The sequence below is a fragment of the Nothoprocta perdicaria genome, unplaced genomic scaffold (assembly GCF_003342845.1).
Source record: "Nothoprocta perdicaria isolate Ctin4 unplaced genomic scaffold, notPer1 scaffold_131, whole genome shotgun sequence".
Taxonomy (NCBI): Eukaryota; Metazoa; Chordata; class Aves; order Tinamiformes; family Tinamidae; genus Nothoprocta; species Nothoprocta perdicaria.
Window position 1 is genome coordinate 2,123,974 of NW_020454439.1, and position 22,516 is coordinate 2,146,489.

A 22,516-nucleotide genomic window follows, 5' to 3' on the forward strand; every position below is an offset into this window, starting at 1 on the left:
TTCCCCTCTTATAGCTCAAAATAGCTACTCATTTTTGATTTCAAAGCACTTACCCTAGTTATTTCCCTGGTACTAAACCTAGGATTTCTTATCACAGTGAGTAAAGGAAAACTTCCCAAAATAGCTCCAGCAGTCCTTTCTTACACCACAGCATAACAACAGATAACCCAATAACTACACGAAATAGAAAACTTCTCCAAATATACTCTCATATTTGTATGCAGGAAAAAACTTTCTCTGTCCACCCTCACCTTCTTTCAGACCAATGACAATTTGATTTAAACATTCATTTTTTTTTTCAACAATTGTACTTTAGAATTTTTTTTTCTCTCTTTTGGAAGGTTTTCCTCAAGTTTTCATAGCAGTCACCGCTCCCTTTGCATCACAGAAGAAGGATAGATTCCTTCTTCCTATCCTAAAATAGATTCTTTAAATAAAACAATCTCAAAATGACAGCAATTTACAAAAATCCGTGACATAGCTGCAAAAATCTGACATAATCTCATGAGAATTTGCAGCAAAATACATCATCCAAGATTAGCAAGTGCACATTTCAGAGGTTTATTTTGAGGACCCCATTGTTCTGACATTCTCTGCTGATCAGACAGGTTAATATTACAGCTAAAAACAGAATAAACATGACAAGCATGCGTATTGCCTAGACTCCTCCATATGCAGATCTGCTCATCAGGCAGATCTGCCAATTGATTTTATTTATTTTTTTTAATAACAAAGATTGTAAAAGGAAAAACAAATAGGAAAATACTTAAAATGGCATGAATTGGTAGAGAGGCGATCATTTTTCAAAAGCAAGCTACCAAGTCTTGGTCTAGCCAAAGACATTAGTCAGCAAGTACTCACGACTCAGTGTATTTTGTTCAAAATGCCAGAGTGGTCAGAAACCTTCTTCCTTCACGATCTTTGATCTGGTAAACTCGGCTTCTTTACAAGCAGTAAACCATTTAAGAAAACCAAGCAACTAAGGACAATCAACGATACCACAACACTGTGCACAGGTGATGCCTGTCAGTATACACTTATCTATTTTACATTAGCTTTTTAGTACTACATGGCTTTTTGCCCATAATTCAGTTCAGGATGAGAAAAGTCTGCATAATTTTCAGTCTTTATTGCCCAACCTGACACCATACATCAAAGCAGTCCTGTCCTTTAGTGCACATGTACAATTTCCTAACTAGAATGCAGTCTTCCACAAGAATGCAAAACCTTATTGATCAAACCATGGTCACAATATACAATGTTCTCCCAGTTTTGAGTGTTTGGGGAGTTTTATACATATACAAATGTATATATGTGTGTGTGTGTGTGTGTGTATATGTGTGTGTGTGTGCGCACATGTGTGTTGAAGGCACATGTGTGTATATAAACATGTGCATATATATACATAAAATATGCATATTAATATGTATATATAGAAGGAGGTGAGGGGCACATATACGCGTGTGTGTGTGTATGTTTGTGTGTATATATATATATATACACACACGCACACATACTAGTTTCATCAGAACCCTGCTCTACTTTTTCTTTCCTCCCAGTTTGATAACATTCCTTCAACAAAAAATTTATAATCCCTTAATTTTCCCATCCAAACAAACCCAGTGCCTCCAGGTATAGAGCCTAGTGCCTGTACGCTTCATTTTATTGGTTCATTTTTGCTACACACAAGGCTTTAGAGTGCTAAAATAGTTTATAGCCTGCAACTCACAGCAGCAGAGAAGCCACAAGGAATTCACAGATGTGATTGCTGTCTTTTGAGTTGAAAGCACTTACTTCAGAAAGATCAGCATATAAAATAGGTTGATTTGCTGAGGAATTAACATACCTCAGTTTGTGTACCAGGCAATCCTCCAGACAAGCTGTTGTCAGCCTGGTAAAGCAACAAAGGGTTGCTTTAATTACTGAAATATTCCTAACTGACAGGGCAAATTCCAAAAATACTTCTCCACAATTAGAAATGTTTAACCTTTTTTTCACCACTAAAATTAATTTTAAATCAAATTCAACTCCTACATGGCCACATGGGTGTGCTCTAAGTATGTCTGTTGCTCCTTTGTCCATCAAAAAGCCCATGACCAGTAAAAATGTCTCCCAAAGCATCATAATCCTTTATTCAGAAAGTAGGGCAACATTTCAGTCCTGTTCTGCTTCACATCTTGTTGTGACTAAAGTTTTTCCAATTTGGCCCTGCATCCAATTTTACACTGCCTTAAACAAGTTTCTTTTTTTGAAGGGCTGAGGGGGGTTATAAAGAAAAGCAAAATATCAAAGGACTGTTCAAATCAACTAGTTTTCAGAGCAGGTTAAGTTGAACTCCCAGCTAACTATTATTCTGACTCTACCTTCCACTTTTCCCTAGCTATGATTTATTTACCATCTTTCCACTCTCTAGAAATGCTTCAGATATTCTTTGACCATTTTGACTAAAAATACTAGGCGGTTAAATCAGCAACCCAAGAGACAACAGCTTTCCCTGTGCCCAGAAGATCCCAATCTGCTTCATGCAGCACCTCATGCAGGATTCACCTACAGCAGCTTGAGTTCATACACAATATAAATATGAACTCTGGAAATCAAAATCATCTCTGATTTACTACTTACAGAACAGGCATGTACATCAACCCCAGAGCTGACCACACTAAGTAAAGAAATGTTGCCATTTTGCAAGCAACTAGAGGGTGGAGTTTCGTGCTTTTTCTTATAACAAAGTGATGAGATCTTTAAAACGCAAGCAAACCCTGGGATCTAGTAACCTGAACTACTGTAACATGTATGCCCAAGTTTAGTGCTCGAGGTACAAGGATGACAAATGAATCTTTTCCATGCAAAACAAGCACACAAAAATACTAATTTTGTAAGATCTGTACAACAACATACATAGATGCCCTTTTTTGAACTTACCCTTTGCATGTGCTGCATGTCTAGACAAAGGTCTTCCCAATAAGTTAAATGTTTTGTCATAATGACATTTTGCAGAAAATTCAGGAGTTGCCATTACTGTGGCTCTTTATCAGTCCTTGTGCATGTTTAACCATATGTGATAACAGAAGAGTCTACTGTGAAAAAGAGCAGGGTACTTTGACATGTCAGTTTATACAAGTGGTTTCATCAGCTTCCACTCGCTGAGATCATGATTTGATTCTTGCAACTCTCTGTTCCAGTGATCCCAGTCCCAGACAACAAAGATGCTTCACGAGATCAGCTAGGTGAGAAATTTTAACAAATATGGAGAAACTATCTCTAATTTAGGCTTAGCATTGTCTAACCCATGTTGCTATTTATAGCAGTCATAATTTCCATGTTTTACAGCCAGCATTAACTTGTGTAGCTTATAACCTACAGCAGTATTTACTTACACCATGATCTATGCTATGATTTTCTCTTCACTGTTGACCTGCTTAAATCTAGAAGCACGTTTCCACAGAGGCAGTAACCCTCAATAATTCTCCAAAGACACTGACACATATATAGTAAGCATCAGTATCTACCTCAGTCCTTAAAAAATGCAGGTGAGCAGTTAAGCTCAAATACACAAACTGCTCTTAGCAGAGGTCCAGCCATTGCTTGTGAAAAGACCATGCACTGTGGGAGTGGAGGACGGCGTTCATGTAGGCACCTTCAGTTTCTCCTAGAAAGACCTCCAGGCAGCGTGGGAGAAGAGTCCTTGTACCCTTTGCCGAAGGCCCTCGAGCAGTTCCAAAGAACCAGAAACTATAAAAGCAGAGAGATAAGAGAACAACATTGTATCTAACCAAAACAGAGGAGGAGAGACCATAACTATTCATTTTGGAATGCAGACAGGCTCCTTGGTCATTCATAAAGCAAAACAGCAAAATTTTGAGAAACCTTAAAATAACCCAAGAGATAACTGCAACGCTCCAAGCAAAACAAGGCCCCTAGATATGCCTAAATTTAGATTTATAAGCAACAAGATGGGGGAGGTAGAAATGCCACTAAACAAATGCTGGAAGTCTTTGCCATTTCAGGACAGTCCTTCTGGTTCCAAAAGAGATCAACATATATATATATATATATATATATGTACATACACACACACACACATACACACACACACACACCTCTGGCTATTAGTTCTCTTATTTTGCAGTATTAAGCAGAAATAATAATGACAATAATAATAAACAGTGCAATGTACCTTTACATGCACAAAAAATCCCAAATGCCAAACGTACATATAGACCTTTTCAAAGTATCTCCTGAGTTGAGAGAAGGGGTAGGAAATCAAATCCCTCCATAACCTGATTGGTTTACCTTACCTGCAGGATAAGTGTCCAGGCAAAATCCAGAGATATACCCGTGTCAAAAAAATTCTGATTCTTTTGGAAAAACTGGTCTTACAAGAGCAACTTGAGAGGGGGCAAGACAATATGAGTTCAGTGGAAAAGTAGTTTAACAAACTTCAAAAAGTTTGGTTGAGAAACAGAGCACAGGATTTAATAATGTCATCACCACAACCCTTGCCTACTTTCAGCTCAATCCAGTCAAGCAGAGATCATCATTGTACCCAAGTTGTCTAGAATTAAAACATGCACTATAAGCATCCCCATGAGTATCAGCAGTTTATTGATGAAGATAATTTTCCTAAACACTCTTACGTTTTGCCCCAATATCAATATTCTAATACAATGCTACAAACTGAAACTCTAGGTAAGGCAGGGAGAGCGAGAACTTGCACCCCTCATCCCGCAGGTGCTCCAAATGCCAAGGCACATGGATCAGTGATCACTTCTTAACAGCTCAAAGCAAGAGTTGGGCAGCCCTGCGTCCACCTACATTTTCCTCATGCTCGGTCTGGTCTGAGCTCCAGCTCAGCAGACAGAGCAAGAAATGTCTTCCTGCAGGCAAGAATGAACAATCTCTCCCCAATTACAGAGCCATGTGTGGGCTATGAGCAATTTTCCAAACATAAAAGAAAAGCGGGAATTTGCTATCCATATATTAACAAGCTAAAACAAGTCGACCTGCAGATGGAAGGGATCAAAGTGTCTATTTGAGTCACCTCAAAATTAATCCCCTGCAGGAATGTTCTCCTCCCTCCCCTCGACATTCCCCCTAATCCCTCCCAGAGCAAAAAGTCAAACTAAAAGAATGCATCCAGGTCTTAGATGAATATGATACTCCCCAGAATACATACACCCTCCTCTTTTTTTTTTTTTTTTTTCCCCTTTTTTTACTTTAAAAGACTATGTTTCTTTTCCCTTCCCCCTTCATCCCCAGGCATATACACACATACAGCTCAGAGTCTGTTCAGCTATCAAATGCAACACTGTGTTTCATCAAAAAGATTCACAGCAAGTTCAGGCTAGGAATGGCACCTGCGTAAGCACCGGGGTTTCTTCACACTGACAGATCACACTAATACAGATTTGAACACTCTTTCCAAATGCGAGAACAGGAGGAGTATTTATTGCCCACAACATAGATTCTTCGAAGCAACCTTGCTTTATGGGGAAAAAAAAAAAAAAAGAATCAACATGAGAAGATATTAGACATCATGACAAATATGTTATAATATATATTTTCAGTATGTAATTCACCTTTTAGGTGCCACTGGTGAGTATCACTTTAGACACAAGCAGCAGGATATCAAGAAGACACCCTAAGATGTTAAGAGTCTTACACCTATGTCTCTTAGGCAAGCTGAAAACTTGACCATCATGATCCAGAAGAGACTTGAAAAGCCAAATCCTTCCAAAAAGGTTTAGAAAGCTCAGGGTTGTCTTTGAATAGGCCAGTTCCCTTCCCCCTACAGCATTAGAATTCCAGTTGACTGCAAAAGGAGGCAGAAACAGACCAAGTACAGAAAAAGTTGTTGCTGGTGAGGCTGGGGAGAGCTACAGAACTACCATTCATGCAGTTTATTCTCATTACACCAAAGCACAGGCCAGAGCAAGGAGGCAACGCTCCTGAGAGATCACAAGCAAATCTATCCTGCTGTCGCCCATATTACATACAGCAGCATCACTTTAAAGAGGGCATAATTTTTGAAGTTTCATCTACAGAATGATTTGGCTACAGTGATGACAAGGTGTATCAATTGCCCCAAGAATCCATGGAGCAGCATGAACTGTGCCAGGCAGCATCACCAGAGTAGAAGCAATAGGCTAGAAACAGGGACTTTACTATCAAATTCACCCGCTAATTCCATCCTTGGGCTTTTCACTTTCCTTATTTCATTTCCATTTGCAAGTTTGCCACAGCATCCTTAGCAGAAAGGTGACACACAAAATGAGATAAAAAGGAGAGTCAGAGTTCATAGCTCTGGATACCCCTTTCCATTCAGACTGCAGAGAAAGCAAGAGTCTAAGGAGTATAATCCTCCTTAGGTCGCCCACCAAAATAAGAGGAGAAAATGTTCAAGAGAGTTTTAGCTTTTGCCCTCACCAGTAACAGCACCAGCAGTAATCCAAGTCTGTTTTAAGCACTGTTTTTAGTAAAGTTCTCCATGGACTTCATGAAGGTCATGCATTTATTTCATACAGGATACTGAGGAGCAATCAAATAATGATGTCCTGGTGTATAAAGTTTTTCAAGAATCTCAATTATATAGAATAATCCAACTATTTATAAACAGAGTTAGCAATATATACCAAAACAAGAAATGGACTCTAGGACATAAAATACATGAGTATACAAAGGTATATATGCCCATATGTACTTGTAAATTATATAAGAGTTATGTGCCATTTATTTGCGCAAAGTAGAAAAAAATCCTCAGAAGCAGCACACATCCTTCAATCATCCCAGTAAGGCAGTCACTACACAAGCAAAACACATCAACTCTTCATGGTAAGAGAAATCGCATAACAAAGAATCATAGGAAAATTCAGATTTGAAGGAATTGCAGGAAGTGACCTAGAGCAACATTCTGCTTGAGATCTCTTTAGTTCAACACACGTTTTCCTTAACTTTTAAGATAAAATAATTCTAAGGGCTTGCACACAGACAAGGACTTGTCCAATAAGGAGAAAACTGGAGTACTGAGATAACTGAAACTCCTGGGCTGAAATCTGGACTCCTGGGAGCATCAAGCTCCTCACTTCACCAAGACATTGGGGCAAAGATGGACAAATCTTAGTTTTTCCATACAAACACGCAATAAAATGGAAACACTATCTTTTGTAATATGGGAATGACATGGAACTAAGTAATCCTAAAAAAAGAACATAAAATGTAGTCCTAAGAAAATAAGTATAAATTGCCCAGATATCAAAAAAAAATACAGAAACAGATGGGAAATTGTATATAGTTGTTCATACATAAACTTGAGACGTAATCTATTTTCACTACAGACGTAATCCATTTTCACTACTCCTATTCCTTTATTACTCATTTTTTTCTTAAACATACTCAAAAGAATGTTTTCTAAAAATCACATAGTATTTCTTGAAGCATTGCCTGCACACGGACACCTGAGTTAGCAAAGAAGGTATTTCAGATATTTATTTCAATGAGCTAGCCTATTTATATTTCCCCTTTCAAAACTTTCAGTCATATGGTTAGGAAACAAACATACATAGCTGTTCTCAATTAATCAATAATCCTGGTGCTAAGGCATGGATCACTAACAGGATACAACACATTTTTAAAGACTTATTAAACTAAAAACAATGAGCAGAAATACAAGGGGCATCTTGAAGTACTTCACAAGCTGGATAACACTCTATAGCCAAATAACCTTTTATTCTTCCAAATATCTTGCTGAAACCAGTATAGCATCTCACTTCCCCCAAAATTTACTTGTTACAAATACAGCTAAATCTGTAATTCGGGGCGGGGGGGAATACTTTCAAATACACTTCAACAACAACCAAAAAAATAAAATTAAGAAACCAAGAAATAATCTCTCTACTCTCAAAGGGCTAAATCTTGTTAAACAGTAAGTACCTCAGGTCATCAAAAACAGGTGCAAGTTTACACAGATTCAGGGATCCCCAAGTGACCTCAACCATTGGACTTCCCAGGAACTCTATTGTCAAAGACCTAAAATTGGTTGAAACTATTTCCCCAAAAATATTCTTTGCTCTCTTAACAGGGCCTTCCTATACCACTGCTGAGTAGATGTATTTTCATTTTTTTCTCTACCCATCACCCCCTTCTTCACACCTCTTCTCTTTGCAAATGAAAAAAACTGGCCCCTTGAGCCATGTGCCACCACGGTAAAAGCCAAGGGAGATGCTCTTCCTAATTCTGTTCTATTAACTCATCTGTGAAAGCCTCAGTCCTGCCTTAGTGACCTCAGATAAATCCACATTTCTCCCAAACACTAAATTTCCACATTAAATTACTGATAAACCACATCTAAAACATTCAATCTACCAGCCATATCACACTGACACTGCAGTGAATCTTCACATGGGAAGGTAACACTTTTCTCACAGTACTTCCAAAAGGGGCAAGTGCAGAAGTCCTGAAATATTAAGTAGAATTATAGATGAACTGAAATGTCAATATCTATTAAGATACTGCACATTCCAGTGTTGACAAAAAGCAAAACAGAGAAAACAGAGAAAACTTACCTTATTCTGATAGCTGTCAAGCTATTTAACAATTTACAAGAAAACCTGGATTTAATCTGCATGCATGCATCTTTCCTTCATCACTTTAAGTTAAAAAATCTGCATTTTTGAACATTACTCAATACCGAAAACTTTTACCTCGTGAGTTCTTCACATCTTACAGCAGAGCATAGCATTTATTCACTAGAAAATAGCTTTAAGTGACTATAGCAGGCCCCACAGAGGGAAACCAAAGCAAGTAACCCAAACAACCAGAAAATACACTACTCTGCTAAATGGTGAAACAGACAGAGCTTTCTCTCCAAGTAAACTGTAAGAGAAGCATCCACTGTCACAGAACACCTAAAAGGAGCTGGTCTAGGATAACTAGAAAGTGAACAAAACTTGCAGGCCTCAAAGTGAAAGAAAAGAGTATAGAAATACAATTCAAAGCTCGGTAAAGTTATTATTGCCTCACAATAGATGGGAAAATTAACCTCATGGAGGCCAAGTTTCAATACTTTTAGCACATAACAGTTTAAATTTCAAGCTACATTATTGATGAAGACACCAGCAAGATCAGTGACACAGACACCGTATAAGAGCAAAGCCTGCTTTGCTTCAATTTCAGTCCTATGAAACACAGGATTTCACTAAAAACGTTTGAATAAAGTGCTACCCAACTGCACTTTGTTGTTTACATGAGGCATTCATGAATAAATTAGGATCGAGAAGATGCTTTCCTATCCTGAACAAACACAACCTATTCAAAAGCAATTCACAAAGATGTTTCTGATTATCTACAGGTTCCTTCTAGCAACTTGCTCCTTCAATCACGCAGTCTTATTATTTGAAGACAGATTATGAATCAACATTTCCAGATCTTTCCCAAAGCTGCTGTTCTGTACTTGCAGGTTCCAGATGTCAAACACAGCTGCTCTTTCCCAATTCCTTTCCAGATTTCTTTTACTGTCAAGTAGTGCGTTGTCTCCTGTGCACAACGACTTGAAACAAGGTTCCTCATGATCTGGTCTCTACTCTCCAGGAGAGGTCAGTTAATTTCCACTCTTTATCCCTTCTAATCTACACAAGGAATGACCATCATCTCCTCAGGTCAGGATCAGCATTTGAATTTCAAAATAAAATTTAGTCTAACAGCATGCATCAACACAGGGAACAGCCGAAGATTTCAGCACAGAAACAGTAAGTCAAAAACTGCATTTTTTAAAATCATTTTTTTCCCAAAGTACCTTTGTACAGAAGATAAAGTAGACATTTGCCAAATGAATACCTGCAACTAAAGCCATAAGATTTTGGTGGTGCTCCTCTGGTACTTCATGGAGCATGAAGTTCTGCCTGACTCCTTGCTAGTTTCCTCTCAAGACTCATCATCAACCTAAGACAACAATCCCAGGATGCTCCTCCCAAGAACTCAAGACAGGGGACCACTGTGCTTCAGGAAACCGAGTATCTACAAAGAATTCAGTGATTAAAAAAGAAAAAAACAAGAGAAAAGAAAAAAAGTAACACAAGTGATGTGTATCCTATGAAGCAGCACAAGAGTTGCAACAAAAGATTACATTTTCAGACTTTTTAAGTCTCAAAGGCAAAAGCTATGCAAGGAAAAATAAGTTCCCAAACAGAATTAAACCTATTTTTTCTCCTCCTCCCTCATCTAGCAGCTTGAAACTCCCATGTAATTTAATATAGACAGACAAATCTAAACGTAAGCTTCATGCCCACACACGTAAGCAAGCTTGTGCACAGCAGACAAACAGAGAAGTGGCAGGATGGCTCCAGAGCTTTTCCAGCACCCCTGTTATATGAGAGACAAAGAAAGAACATGGTAAAGGACCATCAGCCTCCCTGAACACACTATAGAACATGAAAAGCTCTCAAAATAATGCAGAACATCTGGATTCAAGCCACAAGGCCATTGCTGGGTATCTGCTGAAAGGGAACACCTGCAAGGTTACAATAAGCACAAAACATGGAACATTTTCAAAAGCAACTACAGAGTTTTATTAAGAGTCAGGAATTTCTTTCAACAGTCACAGTATGTAAAGAACATGCACAAGACTTGTCAATATTTACTCATCACGTTTTACTTACAGATGGAGGAAGTATTTCTAAATAAAACAGGTTTGCTGCTGAGATCAGAAAATTATAATTTTCCACAAATGATTACCAAAGTATAGCAGTAGCTATGACAGAACAGCAGATCCTTACAGATCCTTATAAACTTAGAGCTCAGAAAAGTCCAGCATTTGGCCTAAATAAGAGTAATTAGAAAGGAGATTTAAGAGATAACTGTCTAGTAACAATAACAGTGTTTTGACTGAATCTAAACATTTAAAAAAGTACTTCTTAGAAGTCAGTTTCCTATTTAAAAATCTATGCTTAAAGAGAGTTTGGTCTTAAACACATAAATCTGTTGAAATTGTCACTGTAAACAGTGGCAGATTTCCCAAAGGCTGTAAGAATAGGTCCTAAATTGATTTTTGATCTCCCAAATCAAATCCATATGAACTCAAAAGTAATTCTGAAGCTTAACAATGACTGCAGATACCTTCAAGAATAAGTGAAGACTGCAAGAAAGTAACAACCCCATGAAAAGCTTATTTTTAATTAACAAGTATCTTGTATTTATAAGGAAGTGCGTTCTGAGGTTTTTAAAACACAAATTAAATTGATTAAGTATTAAAAGCAACAACAATGAATTTAACTGTCGAACTAGTCGGGTTCCCAGCCCTCACTTCTTGACCATAGCAACAGCATGTTTATGAATTAAAAATATATAAACAAATAAAGCAGATAACACCTCCTTCACCAAACCAAGAGGGAACAGTCTGTTACTGAAACCCATGCAGCTGAGGTGTCTTTACATACACCAGCCGATTGCTCACAACCTGGCAAAAGTACAATGGCAACAATTTGAAAAAAAAAACATTTGGATTGCAAACACTATAATAGAAAACCAGAGATATATCAGGTAAACAAAAGCAAACACACATGTACACACGTTCAGGAAATCATATATTCCCAGATGTACAACCACATAATACCCATGAATACAACCTTTGCACTCACAGTTATTTTCAGGAGTCTGACTCCTAGGGAAATGTCCTATAACAAGGTACTATAATCTACTAATTACTGAAGCTAATCAAAACCAAGGTCAGGTGCACATGTAACTTGCATCTCCATGACCAATTCATTGCTATTTAAGGAAAACTCAAATAAGTTTGTGAAATATAGACCATGTCTCCCTTTACATTAGTAGCACACATAGTTTGAGGGAGGAAGCACAGCACCTNNNNAAAAAAAAAAAAAAAAAAAAAAAAAAAAAAAAGAGACTTGAGAGCAGGATGTTTTAAGTCAGTCTGGCTCCAGAAGAGAGCTAGACAGTGATCTTCATGAGCTCAGGGCTCGGTAGAGAGGGAAGATCAGCTGGTCCCTAGGTCAGGATGCTCTCCTCCAGCATGCAAGGCCCAGATTCAAGGTCCTGCTCTCCTTTGCTGCCTTGCTGGGCACAGGAGGGCCTGGGACAGGAAGACTCCAGCCAGTTGGATCAACAAATGATCAAAGAGTCCCAATCAGATGTGTGTCCTACTCTGCTAAAAGCCACATGCTGAGAGCACTGCTTTCTTGAAGAGCTTGTCAACTAGTTCAATACAAAATACACACGGAGCAGAAAGGACAGGGGAGCAAAAAATACTTAAAACAGTCAGGTGATGACAAAGACAACCAAAATGACGAATATGCAAATCGAATGTTATCCTCCCTACTTTGTGTCAGCAGTAGTCTAAAAATAGTATTTATCTGTAATCCTACTTCCCACCTGATTTTTTTCCTAATGATTTTTAAATAATCTAACAAACAGAACTAGTTCAAAGCAAGGCTATACACCAAATGAGAGCACAATTTATGTTGATGCCTTTTGATTTGATGATAGGGATGGATGGTGGAGAAGGAGGATACAACAGCTGCAGCATAACTGCACACAACTCCAGACCAAAACCAAGCCCAAGAGCAGAAGCAATCAGGCAGCACCAAATCTCAGCATCTGCATTACTGCTTTCAAGCCTCTCTTTCCACTTTCCTGTGTGGTTCAGCCCAGCTTAGGTCAGATGTCATTGCAGCTCTGCTTCTCCTTAGGCCAAGAGCAGCATTTATTTCTTTTTGCCCAATCAATAGCACTCATCCTTATTCTCGAAGTCCTAGAAGCTGCTGTATGTGGGTTAACAGGAGACTTAGGTCCCAAAGGAATAAGAAAGTTGTTGAACTAGGTGACAAGTCTCATAACCAGAGAGGGACCTGGAGAAATGGACAACCCCTAGCATCACAGTACAGTGGTGTTTTCACTTGTGCTGGATTTCTCCAGGAAGAGACTCAAGTCCCACAGCAAGAACAGACTGGCCAGGCACAGTACACATTGGTGTGTAAGAATATCTTATTTACCCTATCGCAGAATGTACTTGCTTGCTTGATATCATTTGATTCTTTCACAATACAGATCCCCAAGTGGGAATCATTCAAAAGTATCACACAGATAACTATTTTCCCATGACTACCTTCCAAGGCTTCCACCAACAACGACAATTCAGTGGTGCAAATGATTAACATAAAAAAACAGGCTTCTGTTTATCATCTATCATGAAATAAAGCAGTACTAATTCCGAAGACTAATTCAGCTTGTATGCTGTAATTCAACATATATACATACACATATATCCTGCCTAAGCAACACATCCTAGTCCTAGTGTCCTAGTGATGCTGGTTAAAAACATGCTACTAGAGCAAGCATTTTTCTAAGACATGGTTTATAGTCCAAAACAAAAGTTAGGGCACTTGATGCATAACTTTGTGTAGAAGAATCAAACTGCTGAGATGCTGTATTCAGATAGACTTATGCCATGGATACCTTTAAAACTGTTAAACACATGGCAGTTCCTACCACTGATGGCCCTATATAACGAGTACCACAGTTTCAATAGTTTTGCTAAATTTCAAGGAGGTTTCACAGCCACTGAAATCCTGTAAGATGCAAGGAAAAAAAAAATCTTTGTGGATAACTGTTAATATCTTTCTAGTGAGTGTGAGTAGACCAGCAAATCCAAATAATCATAGATTATGTAGGTTAATATGGACAAGCAAGTTACATCGTTATACCTACAAGCACTAAGTCTTCTCATACAATGAACAGCATTTTCCTGTTAAAGTCTCCCACTGTAATTAGCATGGTGCATATTAAAATCAGATAACAATAATAATACCTGGTTCATTTAATTCATAGTTTCGGCTGACCAAAAGCTAGCTACACTGTATTTAAAAAGTACACAGCATTTTTTGTGAATAACATTTGTGAGCAAACATGGGAACAAGATTCAACTCTTCACTTTGTCAGTCACAATTGTGGGATATTCTGCAAATGTCTTCATTTTAAATTTACTGTCCATACAGGGGAAAGGCAATACTACTATATTGACACTAAAAAGATCTAATACTAAAATATCTAATACTAGTAATACTAAAAGCTGCAAAACTACTTAAATTCTTTCAGTCTCAAGTTGCTAAAGAAAGTGTTACCACCTAATAAAATGTAACTAATCAACAATTTAGATTGCAAAATGCAGAAAAGTGCCCTGATTTGATAGTCCAGAAGCCTTATAAAAAAGTTACCTATCATTTCTATCCAAAATTACACTTCCTCCTATTCCTTCCTATTATTATTATTATTACTGATTCAAAGAAACACTGCCAGCTTCTCTACAGATATCTTCATACCTAACAAGACAATATTACCCAAAAGTAAATTGTCCTAGTCAAATTCTACAATGTCTTTTTTTAAAGATTATCTTCTTTAATGGATTTCATTATCATGAGCTGCTGAAAAAAGGTAGTGTGAAACACAGTAGGCATGGGACAAGAATAGGCATGGGCAGGCTGAATATAGGATTATTTTATATAGGATAATATATATATATAGGATTATATATTTGTATATACACAAATATACATCATTATATATAATGACAGGGAATAATTAAATTCTACAGCTTACCCAACTAACATCATCCCCCTTGAAAAAATAAATAGTATTTTAATTGAAAATAAAAAGCCTTTGCCTGCAGTTTGTTTAGTTTAAGTCATGACCACTCCCTTCTTTAACTCTTTCCCCTAGCGTACAGTTTTTAACTAGCTGGGTAGAAAACAGAGATGCTCTCATCTCTGAATTTTTCTGTTTGTTTCTGTGGCTTAGGTTTAAATGATATCACCATTGCCTTTGTCTTTCAGTAAATACATGCAGGAATGATAGATTAAATAAAAAAGCAAAGCTGTAGAGCAAGCACCTCCTGAATATGTAAACCCAAAAGACTGCTCTCTAAACAAAACCATTCTCTTTCTCATTCCCCAAAATCACAAAGAAATACATTCCTAAACGGATTAGACATCCTCTTTCTGCCCTCCTCTGAGCTAAGAGTGTCCATGCAGATTAAGAAACTACAAAGGCATAAGATCATCTTCCCTTCCTCTATCTCCGAGGATGCTTAGTTTCCTCAGATCTTTTCCAAGGGAGGTGGACTGGAAGCCAACTGCATCAACACAACTGTCCATTAGATTATTGCAAATCAATCTGTCACCTCATGCCTCCAGCAATTCATTATCTCCATTTATCACACAGGTCTGTACCCGTAGGGTGATCAGATAGGAGAACAGCAGAGAAAAAAAAAATGACAAAAGGCTGGTCCCTGTGAAGCAAGGCAATGCTAATTTCATATCAGTGACAGATCACTACAACAGACCCTGCAGGCTATGGAAATTCTGCCTTAATACATCAAGGCCAGAATAGCTCTACCCTTCTCCCTGAACTTAAAAGGTCCTGAGTTTGAAAGTCCAGTTATATCTTAAACTATGTAAAAAATTAGCAATCTTAAAAGCAGAATTACGTTGTGAAATATATGAATACAGGAGTTATTACCATATCAAGTAGGGAAGAAAAAGAAGAAAAATAAACGAACACCTTATAAGCATAACATGCATTGCCATTATCACTGTCTACTCTCCCACACTGCCATAAAGACAGTTTAAACTTAACTCCACTTCCTCATTTATCAGATACAACTCATTACATTCTTTCTGCCATTCCAGGCATTGCACTAAATTAACTTTAAGAGCCAAAATGAATACTCCAAAGTACATTCCTGTCAGGGTGCTCTGAGTTTTACAATGAACAGGGAAACAAACTGCTCTGTTCCAGGTGTGAAATATCATCTTCCAGACTGCTTTTCTGAAACTGTGTTTTCATTCATCAACCAAGGGCAGGCCTCACTTTGGGAACACCGGTCTGCCAAATTTAACAGCCTTGACATTTCCAGGATGCTTGCTTCCCTGCCACCACCCTCACTAAAATAATTTACTACTAAACACCTGCAAAAACTTACACACAAATCCCCATTCCCATGGAGGTTCACACCACAGGAAATAATTTCTGAAGACCAAACTGACCCTTGGAGAACTTCTCCAGGCACCTGCTCTCTTCTGGCCTTCCAGCCACAAAGGCACTGAGGCCAGGGGAAACAAAAACAGCAACAACAAAGCCCAAATGGTTGGATCCCACCTCCCATCCCTCCAGTCAGACACTCCCTAGGTGGCCATGGAAGAGAGAGACTAGATAGTTTCCATCAGGTGAGGTTCTCCAAGAGCAGGTTCTTCAGGAAGAGCTTAGGTGTAATTGATACACGAAAGCTGTAGTTTCGATTTGGTACCTTCTGAGAATCTTTAGGCCCGCTAGATTTGAGCCATCAGAGCAGAAGGCAGCTTGACCTGCAAAGGTTCTTCTTTCTAGGCTTCCTTTCTTTGCTGCTAGTAGGACATGGTCACTTGATACTTCTCCGCTCTAAAAAGATCAGATGTTTCTGAATGGGATGCAACAGGATTTTCTCTATGGTGCCACTTTACTCCAGCAATTCACTTTAATTCCAAAGCCATCAATGCAAAGTAGAAAAGCACCTTAACAGCTAGATAAAGACTTCCACTGCGACCTTCCCAACTTTATTCAAAAACTCTGCCTCAAAATTAGGCCTCAAACTAGCCATGCTAGGTTGCAAACTTGCCAAACTACCTGACACTTAAAGGCCAAAATGTACTTATAGGAAACATAGTTGCACAAAACATACGGCTCTTTTCACATCACAAAAACATCACAAAAACTAGAAAAACAGCAATATGGCAGACTTTCAGTACTTCTCCCCAAACACATTACCATAAATTTCTGTCAAGCTTTGCAAAGCAGATGCAAGAGGCATGTTCAGCACCCATTGTTATGGCAGTAACTATATATTCCCTATATGATGTACACCTATATCTACAGTCTTAATCCCACTTGACACCAAGCACCGTGATGTATAGGCCTATACTAAGTTTGGATTACTCTCACACATCAAGTGTGTTGATGGGGACTGAGACATTCTCATGGCGTGTGAGCAAATAACAACTTCACTTTGCAACCACAGAAACTCCTCTAGAAATGCTCTAACAGGAGCAAGCAGAACACCAGGCCCAAAAACTGAATGTCTAACCCACCACTGCATTTCCTTTGTTATGTTTATTGACTTCCAGATTAATTTGCTTATATTGCAAATGTTTGACTGGCTTTGTTTTTCCTTCATTATACCTGCTCTGCAGTTTTATGACAGCTGATTATTTTGGTCACCATCTCTGTTATTGTTTTGTTTTGGTCTTTTTTCCTTTTTTTTTTTTTTAATTTAAACAGTATGTTTAGGAGACACACAAGTAATTATTCTGATGTTCTCCCTTAAATAAACTCAATCTCTGATCACTCCAGAGTGCTGCCTTATTCTCCGTCAGTGTGGCCATTTTCAGAGAAGGAAAGTTGGACACAGAGAAGATAAAGAACGTCTCCATCAGCTTTTCCCACCTGAAGAAAATGGCTGTACTCCTCTGATCTTGTGTATTACCCAGACTCTCAAAGTTTCAAGAAACAACAACAAAAAACTCTTTTAGCTATCTAATATGAAAAAAAAAAAAAAAAAAAGAAAAAAAAAAACTTATTTCCGATACTTCGCTTACTTTACAATTTCAAACAACAACTTATTTTGCTGTTTTATGCTACAGCTTCTGAGCCACAGGAATCTCGCTTCCTCCAGCACACCCTGCTTGTCGCCCAGCACAGTGACCTTCGCTCACTCGCGGCCGCACTCGCCCTTCATCATCCAGTCTGGGACACCAGTAAATGCACACGGTCTCCGGCAGCATCCAGAAGTTTCCTTAAAAGATCAGAGTTGGCCCTCGCGCAGCCACCGCTCTGCTCTGTACCTGTAGCAAGACCCAAATGCGGCGACTGCTACACGAAGGGACACTAACAAGCTCCAAACAGCATTATAAGAATAACAATAATTAAAAACGCTAAAGAGCGAGCCGAGCAGCAACCCCGCGCTCCAGCGCCCCAACACGGCTGCCCCGGCGCCCTCCTTACCCTGCGCGCGTGGCTGCAGGACGATGCGTGGGTTCGGAGCCGCCGCGATCCGCGCAGGGAAGGCGGCTGGAGGCGGTGACAGCTCCAGTCCGCTCCCGTGTGCCCGCGGCCGGCGCGCGGGGAGCGGCCCTCGCAGTGGGGAGCGGCCCGCGGAGGAGGGAGCGGCGGCGCCGCCCGCCCCTTCCCTTCTCTTCCCCTCCCCACTCCCAGCAGCAGCTCCCTCCGGCGGCGGCGCTGGAGCAGCCATTCCCCCCAGCCCTCCCTCCTTCGCGCGGCCTGCCTGCCTACGCCACCCGGGGCCCCTCACGCAGGGAGAGCCCGGGGGAGGGCCCAGGGTTAACTGGGGGAGGGCCCAGGGTTAAGCTGCACGACTTTTGACCGAGGTATACGAAGAAAAATCACGTAAAGTAGCAGCTTAATGCAGAGGTGCACGGCTGAGGCACAGAAGCATTAGGAGGTCCACATCGCCTCTACAGCTCAGTACCTGGGGCTCCATAACAAGCCCCCAAACACCTGCTTGGCGTCTGTCGTTGCAGACAATGGGGACATACATAATGGCTAAGGTAATGTGTGAAAGCCACCCGAGAGCAGGCAGGCAGGGAGGGAGAGGGAGCACCCACATCACGATTTTAGCATTCCAGCAAGCCAAACTTTCACCCTCCCCCAACACAAGGAAAAGGTCAGTGCTCTCCATGTGGCCAAGAGGAACTCCCCAAAGTTACTTTGAAAGTCATTGGGACAAGCACAACCTGAGACTTATTCCTGGCATAAATAATCAAATATTCACCAAAGCAAAGTGGAATTTTATTAACAGAGGGGCCTAGGCCGGGTGGTGCCATCAACTGATAGTTGGGGCCTCTCCAAGGGGGTGGATGCGCATTGCTACAGACAAAGGAAATGATTTGATCATCCCTTCTTAAGGCAGGGACAGAGTAAAAGAGCAGTTGCCATACCGACATGACCTCTTTGTAGCGTCTCCTCAGCAGCCGATGATCCAGAAACAGGCTCACGGTTGAGTTTCCTAAGCAGGAATAGATACAGAGGCAAGATTTACAGCCCATTCTACCCTGAGGCATTTCCTCCCAGCTGATTTAGGCAATACGGTGCTTAAACGTTTGCAAATTGCAAGATTCATTTCTTGGGGGTCAGCTCCAGGCTGGGCTTCAAAGCTTAAATCTGTTTTCTGCAGTGCTTCATGTTATGTAATGAGAATGGACAGAAAGATGACCATATCAAAGGCAGTGACATCTGAATACTTACTGAGAACAACATAACAAACTCTGGGCAAACAGAATGCAAACTAGGCCCCAGAAGTGCTAATTTGCACAAAACTAGACAGCATTGCTAGGAAAACTCCAGTGCATGTAGAAGGCAGACATAATCAAAATCCTTTATTCACATTTACATCTGAAATCTCTTCTATGTTCCAGCTAGAGAAAGAGACTACATGTTGCAGACCTTTCAGACATCTCACCAATCTCAGACTGTTTCTTCTGCTGAATCAGCACCATCTGCACAATATGGATTACACTTAAATAATACCTAATGTGTCCCTAAATCAAGCTGAATGGGATGGAGAATGAATCTGGGAATGGAATCAATCGGTCACTTTATCAGCAGTACACAGGTGTACACATTAGCCACTTAAAAGCCTTGCTGAGCCTCACACTATTCAGTGTTTTCTTAAAGCCCCATTACACAGATCACATGATTATCTGAAAATTTCATCACTGAATAAAAGAGAAAAACAGGATTATTAACAGCTTCTCATTTTCCACAGCAGAAGTTTCAAAACTTGAACTCCAAGGACTGCAAAAATAGAAGGCAAAAACTATTAGTTAAAAAAAAATAAAACTAGCAAACTAGCATGTGTTTTTTATCTCTGACACATGATTTTGAAGTGCCTGAGCTTTGGCAGTACTGTACATGTGTACAGATACTAGTTCCCAGTTGCATATATTTTGCACAGAAATAGCACAGCCAACAACAACAAAAAAAACCTATTTTTGCATACCATCTGTGATACCATGTGAAGAGTCAGTAAGTTCAATATGTAGTTACTACCACAGCATAAACTTAACATAACTGCATGTTGTTTGTATATTAAAAGCATGCTTTGACAAATAATTAGGGGCTTGAACATACAAAAAGGTTATTACATTTATAAGCTGTCTACCTCCTCTCCTTGTGATTATGAACAGAGAAGAGGAGGAGGGGAGGGAGAATATCTGTGTGTCTATGCTTTAAAGAAGCCTGATCATATTCAAACCTGCCCAAAAATGCAGCCAGTGACTTAGGAGTTAAACATTCATCTCAGTCACGCACTACTGAATCAAAATCAAGACTTCTGCTGTGCAAAGGAAGTTGCTAAGTTAAATTGCTAATCAGAGCGGGTAGTGTTGTACTTTAATAACACTACAAACACTTAAAAATTCCAAAGAACAGGACAAATGACTGTAGTGACTCATACCTTTTACAGACTCGTGGTAATTTGTCCTTGATCTAGATTGGTGCTTTATTCTTAGTTTTATCTACAGAAGCAGCCAAACTTAAGCAGTGTTTTGGTTACCCAAATACAACTTCTTAAATGACAACAAAGAAGGACAACTCATTTGATCATCACCAAGCTGAAGCTAACCACACACATTTATTAGAAAACAAAAAATTGAAAAGAAAGTTATGCAGAAATCAGGACACAGAATGAAAAATGATTTTCAGTTGTATCTACATGTTGCCATTTTCCTTGGACAACACAACTCCAAGCCGAAGTAGTATTCTTTTATGTACCTACAATATATACAGATACATTGCTGACAAAGTTAGGCTTATAATCATTCATAAGGCATACAGATGTGCATCATGTTTGTGTCAGGAATACTTGACAGATAGCAAATTTCCTTTGAACAAGCCTCCCAAACCTCAGCATGATCTTTCAAAACAGAACATTTAGTACAAATTTGTAATCTAACCTTAGTATTAAAGACCTCAAACTGATAACTTCTTTGGAGTTTCTTTAATGATTATTAACATGTACTTAAAGAAAAGTACATTGTACAAATTTTTTATACTTGTACTTTTTCTAATAATAAAAAAAAAGAGTCCAGGTGGTAGTATAAGAGAACATTCAGTTCAATAAGATCAGCCCAGATCTTCTCAAACATGACATGCAGCAAATCACTGAAGTTCACTCAGGAGAACAGAATATGGTTTGTGGATTGCCCAGCAAATACAAATGATAAACAGTACTTCAGCGTACTGCCAAAATTTGCATTAATTTTTCAGATAAGTAGTTTACCAAGACTTTTTTTTCACAGCACTTCTTGCATCTGCAAGTTAGGCAGTTCCTGGAAACTATTACTCTGTTTTTGAGAAGATTGCTAGGAAACTATCTTACTCAGATGCTGGCTAGTCTTAACAAAGCAGAGAAAAAAAATTCAGAATTAGACTACATTTCAGATTTGAATTATTTCCATGAGAAATCAGTGCAAGAATAATAATGCTTACTTTTTTTTTCAATAGGAAAAAGCAGAGCTCTGTAGTAACTAGGCTTTTTTCTTGTCGTTTTCTTTCATTTTCAGTAAAACAAATGCAGATTTATATCTAAAATGCTCTACATGTGATAATCAACTTATTCATGTATAGTTTACAGAACTGCCTTTGTATATGTCAGCTAAGCACATGAAGCCCCCATTTCATATATTTACAAGCTACCAATTGATTTGATATTTAACCTCATGTTGTCCCTTCTAGGAATCAACACACAATCCTTGTGTTCCAGCACTGATTTATTGGTACAGAATATGATATCTATATATTGTGGTCAAATAGCTCATATTAGATCTTTCTTTTGTATATTTCCAACATTTTCTCAAAGTATTAATTTAACCTATTTTCCTACTAAATGATTGAATTTTGCAGGTTATCAATCTGCAAGACAAAGGTAAGAACATGTCTATATCATCCACTACAGCCTAGTACAGGAACACCCAAAATAACTGAAAAAAAGTACACATAGGACTATACATTTTTAAATTAGACTCATATACTATTCTTTTAATGTTGGTACAACTTGCAGTGTGTATATAATTATTCATGTTGTCTAATACATCCTGTACTTTGATACAACAAAAATTTCTTCTGATATCATCTGATAAACACTTTGCTATTCTTTAGTTCCCTGATCATCTTTCTTTTTTTTCTTTTATTATTTTGAAAGAAAAAAGCATTAAGAAAAAACTATACAAGAACCACTATAACTGGCAAGTTTAAAGGTGCTCAAAAAAAAAGAAAGCTGCAAAAAGCCTCTGCTACATCATAGAACTGATGCTTTATATAACATATACTAGCACTAGTATATTCCAGCAAAAAATAAACTCCTTAAAATGCTGTTTCAGCATGAGGCTGGGTGGTACTGGGTGGAGTAGGCCAATCATTACTTGATGCAGAAAAAATTGGGAGGAAAGATAGTTAAAAGTAA

General features: G+C 38.8%; 1 protein-coding gene across 2 annotated transcripts in view; it reads right to left on the bottom strand.

Annotated features, from left to right (window-relative positions):
* Positions 1-22,516, bottom strand: part of TNS3 (tensin 3) — a 265,746-nt gene that overhangs the window by 174,051 nt on the left and 69,179 nt on the right. Inside the window, exon 2 of one of the 2 annotated variants that reach the window (XM_026033704.1) lies at positions 18,993-19,060. In XM_026033704.1, the coding sequence (XP_025889489.1) occupies positions 18,993-18,998 (6 nt within the window). In that variant the 5' untranslated portion in view covers positions 18,999-19,060. Of the gene's footprint in view, positions 1-18,039; positions 18,130-18,992; positions 19,061-22,516 lie in introns of those variants that run through there. The other variant, XM_026033705.1, reaches the window with a different exon arrangement.